This window comes from Bidens hawaiensis, unplaced genomic scaffold (assembly GCF_021521415.1).
Source record: "Bidens hawaiensis isolate Kalapana, Puna unplaced genomic scaffold, B.hawaiensis_p1.1 tig00040320_1, whole genome shotgun sequence".
Lineage (NCBI taxonomy): Eukaryota > Viridiplantae > Streptophyta > Magnoliopsida > Asterales > Asteraceae > Bidens > Bidens hawaiensis.
This window is the reverse complement of record NW_027497122.1, coordinates 118,899-127,477: the sequence shown is the minus strand read 5'-3', so window position 1 is coordinate 127,477 and position 8,579 is coordinate 118,899. Positions and strand designations below refer to the sequence as shown.

The following is an 8,579-nucleotide window of genomic DNA, read 5'->3' as shown; positions in this document are numbered from 1 at the left end:
TCCATCAACTCATATGCTCCACTACTCCATACTAAGTCCAAACATGGATCCGAATAGACTAGGGTTGACAATTAATACACGAGACACGAATACACGACACGTACCTACACGACTTTAACATAACAGGTAAGGCCTTAACAGGTTTCGTGTACTAAACATGTAGACACAAATTTACCTGTAAATTTTCGTTTCTAAACATGTAATATACATGATTACCTGTTAAGTACCTGGTTAGATTTTTATAATTAAAAATATATATAATTATAAGTTATCCTAAACCTGAAATTCCTAAAACATTCTCACTCTCTATTTCTTCGTCGTCACCACTCACCATTCATGTACATTCCCTCTCCGACTTTTGTTTCACTAAACAGGTTATCAAATATGTGTTTATAACCGGCTCTTAACGTGTATTATCGTGTATACCATGTAGTTCGTGCTCGTGTTTGGGATACGTGTACACTGTACCTGATAAGTTTTCGTGTCGTGTACAGGTATACACATTTCGTGTTTGTGTCTTAGCGTGTTCGTGTCTTATCGTATACGAGTATACACGATATGTCATCCTTAGAATAGACTAGGGACGTCCAAATGATACCGTTCATTTTCGGTAGTCGGTACCCACTTTTAAAGTTTCGGGTTTGGTAGAATTCCAGTACCGGTATTTTACCGATCATTTGCCTTCATATGTCGTACCATATAAGTACAGTACCGCACCAAACACTTTCGATACCAGTACAAAACCGGGCCCGAGTCACCTAATAATAATAAAAAAAAAAAGTTACCATTAATGTCTTCATCCTCCTCTTCAATCTCCCATCATCTTCACTCACCAATCACCGACAATTACAAATCCCCCAATTCTCTTCAACATTCAATCTAATGAAACCCTAATTTCCAACTCCATACACAATTAATCTATTCGATTCAATTCAATTATCAGAATCAAATCCACCGAGTGTAATTAGCTTATTATGGAGCATCACTCATCTCCTAATCTCTTCGAACGACGCAAATTCACCAACCCTAAGTCTCTTACGGTCAAGTGGTTCAAAGAATGGTGAGTAATAGCTAAATTTATCTGGTTTAGAGTTTTAGTTATGTATGTAATTATGTTTGTATGTGTGTTTGTATGTGTGGATTGGTTTGTATATAGGTTTATTTTGATATGCACACCAACTGTTTGATAAAATGCCTAAGTTGTTTATCGTCGATAACAAGTAGAGATGTTCACGGGCCGAACGGACTGGGTGAGGGTTTGCTTATCGGCTCGTTTACAAACGGAACCTAAATCGAAAGGAGCATTTTCTTAGCATTTTTAGGTCGAGCGTCGACCGAATTAGTTAGATATAATGTACCTGAAAACAAATTAGTAGCTTTTAGACAGATTTGTAGTCGAATTAGCTAGAGATAATGTATGTGCCTGAGAACAAATTAGCAGCTTTTAGACAAACTTGTAGGGCTGGGCTTTTTACGGGCTTAACCAAACTGAGTGAGGGATTGCTTATGCTTGGCTCGTTTACAAACCGAACCAAAATCGAAACTAGTATTTTTTTTAGCATTTTTTGATCGAGCGAGAAGGAATTAGTTAGAGATAATGTATGTACCGGAAAACAAATTAGTAGCTTTTAGACAAACTTGTAGTCGAATTTCTATAATTTACATGAAAACAAACTTCTAGTAGCGTGAGAACTTGAAACAGGATGAAATTATGAACCATAAATCTTATTAGGTTAAGTGGTTCAAAGAATGGTGAATACTAATTAAATTCATTTGTTTTAGAACATTAGTTGCATATGTAATTATGTTTGTATGTGAGGGTTGGTCTGTATGACTGTATCTAGATTTTGATATGCACGCCAAGTGTTGATATAAAGCCAAGGTTATTTTTAATTGATTACAAGTAGGGCTGTTCACGTGCCGAACCGAGGGCTTACTTGTGTTTGGATTGTTTACAAACCGAGCCAAAATCGAAACGAGCATTTTCCTTGCATTTTTTGATTAAGCGAGCGTCGGGCGAGTTTCCGAGCATTACTTATTTTTTTTATTTAAGTGTTTCTTTAAGAAACAAGTTTGAAGTTAAATATAATGTATCTGAACACAAATTAGTAGCTTTTAGAGAAACTTGTATTAGCTTGCTACTTTTTTATATGAGAGAAATTTGAAGGTGGATATAATTTACATGAAAACAAACTTCTAGTAGCTTGATAACTTAAAACGAATGAATGTGTCTATGAAGGAAAATTTTAAAGGGTTTAAAAAATTGTATGTGTCAATGTGTGTGTGTGTATAAACTAATTTGAGGCTTCAAGCCAGCCTAATTGAACCACAATCACCTTTGCTTCTGCTTGGCTCATTTACAAACCGAACCGAGCCAATGGCTCGTTTACAAATTGAGTCGAAATCGAACAGCATTTTTTGGGTGAGCGTCAAGCGGTTTGTACAACCCTAATAATGAGCATGTATTCTCATCAATTATCACCCTCCACTTTAGCATCTCAGCTCCAAAGATCTACATATTGAATATAATTTATAATATGTGGTGTGGAAAATGCTTAATTTTAAGGTTTTATACTACTATCTGCGGCTGCTTATGTGCATTTTAATGTACATTCTCATGAATGTTGTAAAGCGCGGTTGCTAACCTGATCAATGTTTGTGCAGGGTGCCACAAGATGTAGTGACAACAGGCGGAAAGTGCTTAGTTTTGAAATGGGTAACAGGTTAGTTGTTATTTCGGTAAGTTAAGCTTTCACTTTGATTATATTAAATGGTTGTTCAAATATGTGTCTCAACTCTCAACCAATGGAGTAACGGTTACAACTATGTTCACTTTAAGCTCAATGGTACCAAACTGGCTATAGTCTTCACATGACATTGGTGACCAAGATAACAAACAAGTTTTAGGGGGTGTTTGGATTTGCATCTTCAATCAATCAATCAATCAATCATGCCCAGTAAAATCCCACCGACAGCAAAGCTATAAGTAGGGTCTGGGGAGGGTGGGATGTAGGCACACCGTACCTCTATCCAAAGGAATAAAGAGGTGGCTTCCAGAGAGATCCTCGGCTCTAAGTACATGTGTATGAAGCAAAATAAAGGAAATCAAAGTTTAACAGTTATATAAAAACTACTACTAATTATAATAATATTAATAATAAGATCACAGTTTAACAGCAAAATAAAGGAAATCAAAGTTTCAGGTTTTTTTTTTCAAAACCTGAAAACGAAAACCCGAAAAAGAAAACCCTCAATTTTGGGGTCAGACTAAAACAATGCACCGGAAAATTTCAACCCTAGATTTGGACGAATGACGAATCACCAAATCTCACCAAATCGAGACACGGGTTAGGAAAATTTGTGATCTTTTTTTTTTCAAATTTTTTATTTTTTTTTCTTTTGATAATAATCTAAACCTAAACAAAATTAGGGCAAAACTCAACAGACAATAAAACCCTCAATTTTTTGGGGCAAACTAAAACAACGCACCGAAAAATTTCACAGGGGATTAATAAATCGAATCGAATATGTATAAACAATATTAATCGAAGATTCAAAAACGATAAACAGATGTACAGATAAAGAATCAATGAATAATAATAAGCCCTAGGGTTCAAAATTAAAACCCAATTAATACCCAAATCCAATAACACAGATACAATAGAATCGATTAGAATCACAAACCCAGATCGTAGAATCCGATGAAACGCACGAGCAATCGATGAATCAAGCAGATACCCAGATGAAAGAACGGTGATAATAATCGAATCGAATTGAACGATTGAATCTGTGGATTGTGTATATGAGAGATGGAGTGGACATGATAATTTGATTAATGTGGTTTGCAAGTCACGGCGATCAGTTTTTAATGTTTGGATAACATATTTAGTTTTTGATTATTTAAGGTGCATGTAATCTGCTTTATATAAAAAATGGCCTAATCTGAGAATTTATTTTTTTATGGCATGTACCACTTTTTTTTCAAAAAGACTCCATTTTTGGTCATTTATCTATTAATATCTTAAATAATGAGATCTCCAAACATTCAAACGTTTTATGCGTGTCTGCATATATAGGGTAAAATAAGCTGTGTTCATTAACCAATTTTAGATTGCTTATTTCAATTATTCTTTATTGATTCAAAACTGCAAGTTCACCTTGGTGTAAAATAAGTTGTTATCATGAAGCTGATTATCTTCTTAACCATCAGCTGTTTAAATAAACAATCCCAATGAATTATTCACTCCAATTTAGCACGTCTATGCTCTTATTGTATGATTTCTCGTGTTTAAGATTAATGTTTTCGTCTTTTACAACCACAGAGGCTCAATTGAAAGCCATAAAAGAAAAGGCAAAAGAGGTCAACCTGGTACCGGCCGAACCCGAACCTGAACCAACAACTGAAGTTCTTTTCCTTTGTAGCTATGAAGGATGTGGAAAAACATTTATTGATGCTGGGGCGTTAAGAAAGCATTCTCACATTCATGGAGATAGACAATACGTGTGCCATTATGAGAATTGTGGAAAGGTAATACTTTTATCTAATAAAGTGAAAACATTTAAATTTAATTGTATTGTTATTAGATTATAGATAATTGATACCATCAAAATTCATTTGCTTATCTTGTAGAAATTTCTGGATAGCTCGAAGTTAAAGAGGCATTTTCTTATTCATACGGGCGCGAGAGATTTTGTTTGTCCTCATGAAGGTTGTGGTAAGGTGATAACTGATAACTTTCACTCCATACTCTCTAGCAGCATGCTATATTACTATATCTTTAAGTTTATATTACTATATCTAATATTAGGAATGCGGAATGCTTAAATTAACTAATCTTATAATCTATGATTCATGTATGACAATAATGCAGGCATTCTCGTTGGATTTCAATTTACGGTCACACATGAAAACTCATTCTCAAGAAAATTATCATATCTGTCACTATCCTGGATGTGGAAAGAGATTTGCTCATGAATACAAGCTAAAGAATCACATTATTTCTCACCATGAAAAGGTCAGTTTTTCAGCATTACATTTTGACTTTAGGTCAACGTTTGACTTTTCAAAATTGCATTAAAGAACGATATGTGACAAAGGGACACCACTCTCTTTGTTTCATGTCTGTTGAAGTTTATTAGTTGTAATGTAGGTATTGCAGTTTCTTGAATGTCTTTAAACCATGTCAACTTTGGAATTAAACCTTGGTCAGTTTGACCTTGATAGTCAAACTGTAAAAATGCTTTCTAAAGATAAAACAGGTTCAGTCACTTTATCTGTTTTGAAACACAAGCTTGACTTTCATATTAGGTGTTCTTTTATGAAAGCTTCCGGCAATTTGTATTAGTTTTTAAACAGAGAATCGGTCTGTTTGGCTTAAAAATTAAAAATAAGTAGAACTTACTTGTATATGAGTTGATTAGGGTTATGTTTTTTTCTCAAATGTATAAAATAAAATAAAAAAAATGCTAAAAGAAACAAGCAAATGGGTCAAACGGGTCAAATGTCACCCATGGTGTATATTTAACATGTAAAAACTTCTATAGATCATTGTATTTGAAAATTTTAGATTATTATTTGCATGATGTAACTTTTGTAACCATAGATGACACACTAGCTGTTCATAAAATAGTGTTACAAGCTGGCCCGACCCATTTCGATCCATTACGAACCTTCTTATCTTATCACCTCTAGGCAAACTATATTCATATTTTTCATGATATGGTAATATGGTACACACCCTTGATCTTAATATTTGTAAATATTTCAGCAGAACAACAATAACATGATGGTAGAAGCACCCGTCAAGTATATCCACATTCAACCCGTAGAAAAACGGTCTCAAAAGTCAACAAAAGCTATGGCCACATCTTACACACCATCACCCGATCGCCCATACGCATGTCCATACGAAGGATGTGTGAAAGCATACATTCATGAATACAAACTAAATCTTCATTTAAAAAGAGAACATCCGGGCCACTTCCCAGAAGAAAATACCAAAAACGCCCTCGTATACGAAATGGACGCGGGCAGTGATCATGACGGGCATGTGGCAAAACGAGCCAACCTTAAATCACACAAACAAAACCGGCTCAAACCAGATATAAAACTACCACCAACTAAAGTTATGAAGCAAAAGGGCCCGCTTGTTAATCATGGTTTACCGAGTGTAGTTAACAAGCAACCGTGGGCAGCGGGTAAAGAGTTGTACGAGGAAGAAGACAGTGAAGAAACTGAAGAAGAGCGCGATAACGGTGGTGAAGATCGATGGGGTTATAGAAATATTAATAGTGATGAAGATGACGACGACGAAGATACCGAGTATGAGGATTAGGATCACCGTGTTTCGAGGTTTGTTTGGATTTTTATATTTAGAATATAGAGTGAACCGATTATGTTTTCGGAATGTTGATTTTAAGATTGTTTAGTACTTAATAAATTGTCTAGTTAAAGACAACTAGCTTATCTGATCGATTGCGGATAGTATTACATTAATCTGAACCTCTAGTTTTTATAGCATATTTAACTGTTTCTCTGTAGAAGCAAACAGTTTTCGGTTCGGGTTTTGACCAGTTTTTTCTTGGTTTTGGCTGGTTTCGGTTCAGTTAACCGATTTGGAACCGCTTTTGGTGGAGAAATGTACAAACTGGTTTCAAATCGGTTTCTACATATTCGGTTTCAAATCGGTTCAGTTAACCAGTTTATTTGTCCACTTCTAAATATGAGTACTAAATCTAGAGCGGGTCATGTTATAAAACTTGTTCATTTTATAACGGTCTATCTTGACAAACTTATTATGGGGTTCTCATGGTTATCTACTTAAAGTTCGTTTTGTTGTATAACATGCTCCTTCACCAGCATATAAGCGGGACGCTCAGTATGGAACCAATTTTAAGTTGAGATTGTGAGAACTGTATAAGCGGGACGCTTGTATCTAGTGATTTAAATGTGATATAGTAACAATTTCTGTATTCAGTTATTCACCTAACCGCCCCCTTTTTGTCTCCTACGCCCGTTGTTCTCGTGGTTATCTACTTTAAACCAGTTCGGTAACTAGCGCTTTCCTACATATAGGGCCGTCCAAACCGCTCGAACTCGCTCGCCGCTCGCTCGAAAATTGCTTGAAAAGTACTCGCTCGTTTTTTTGCTCGATTTTAAACGAGGCGCTCTGCTCGATTCGGCTCGGCTTGGCTCGTAATATATTTTATATATAACATTATATGAACAAATATATAAATATATAGTCAACACACATAAAATATAAGTATATAATTTTTCAAACCCTTTAAAATTTTTTCTATTCCGTTAATTTTATAGTTCCACTAATTCGATTCAAGGTTTCAGAATACTAGAAGTTTGTTTACATGTTTATTATATCTCACTTCAAATTTATTTCTTCTAAAAATCCTTAACGTATTACACGTTTGTCTAAAAATACTATTTGTTTACAGACTATATTATTTGCAGCCTTCAAACTTGTTTCTTATTGAAATTTTTGAGTGAAAAATAAATAATTAATGTCGAGAATCGCTCGATGTTTGATCGAGAAATGCTTGATTCGATTTTGGCTCGTTTCGGTTTTCGCTCTGTTTGAATTTCAGCCGTTTGGTTTGGTTCAGTTCAATTGTAAACGAGCCAAACAACGAGCAAGCTTTTGCTCGGTTCGGTTCGGCTCGACTCGACTCGACTCGTGAACAACCCTACATATTATTTACTTAAAGACCGACAACTAACCTGTTATTTTTTGGGCTGGGTATAGACCAGACCAGTCCAAAAATAATGTTTTAGTCATGAGTCATGACAATTCACACATATATATAAGAAACACAAATGGGTCAGTTGGTTAGGTTATTGGGTCAGGGTGATGGTTTGGGTTAGGGTAGCCTGGCAGGTCTATTCTAGTGATTCATAATTTGGGACCCATGGTTCATAAGCCATATTAACCAGGTTCATATTTATGGACCCAAGTGTGTTGTATTGTGTAGCCAATTTGTCAAGACTATTATTATTATTATTATTATTGCACATGGCCAAGCCAACAACACTCAACCAATACTTTGAAATTTTATTCATTGTTTTATATCTATGACACTAAAGTAATGGTACTATTTGTTCCGAAAACTTTGCAATATATTATATATATACATATATTTACTTATTTCCTCTTTATATCATAAACATAAGTGTTGATATCATTGTTTGTGTGTGTATATAGCGGTATATATACATGCGCGTGCAATATAAAAGTAATAATTATCGGCTGGTGCGAGAAGTCGAGAACCACATATACATTTCTATTTATTAATTCAAAGTTATATGTAACGCGTTTTTTAATCGATTTTGTTAACCTCTTCATGCACTACTTAAAAAATATTAAATTTTGTGAAAATACATATTACATAATAAATCATTAATTTTCCAACTTAAAAAAATTAAAATATGAAAATATGATAGAAATGTAATGTTTATTTGTCTCTCCTGAAATTCAAACAATAATACAAACAAATTTTGTTTATGTATATAACTTATATATGTGTAAGTTATATTACGTACATCACTCTATGTTTTAAACTTTTAA

At 34.5% G+C, this 8,579-nt stretch overlaps 1 protein-coding gene across 2 annotated transcripts; it reads left to right on the top strand.

Moving 5' to 3' along the window:
• The first annotated feature begins 798 nt into the window (after positions 1 to 798).
• On the top strand, positions 799 to 6,530 carry LOC143592031 (zinc finger transcription factor YY1-like). Of its 2 annotated transcripts, none has more exons than XM_077072049.1 (6): positions 799 to 1,060; positions 2,665 to 2,723; positions 4,323 to 4,528; positions 4,631 to 4,720; positions 4,872 to 5,015; positions 5,772 to 6,530. In XM_077072049.1, the coding sequence occupies exons 1-6, from the start codon at positions 975 to 977 to the stop codon at positions 6,333 to 6,335; spliced, it is 1,149 nt and encodes a 382-aa protein (XP_076928164.1). In that variant the 5' UTR covers positions 799 to 974; the 3' UTR covers positions 6,336 to 6,530. The 2 variants fall into 2 exon arrangements, with proteins under 2 accessions (XP_076928164.1, XP_076928163.1); XM_077072048.1 differs by having other exon boundaries at positions 5,769 to 6,530.
• The last annotated feature ends 2,049 nt before the right edge of the window (positions 6,531 to 8,579 follow it).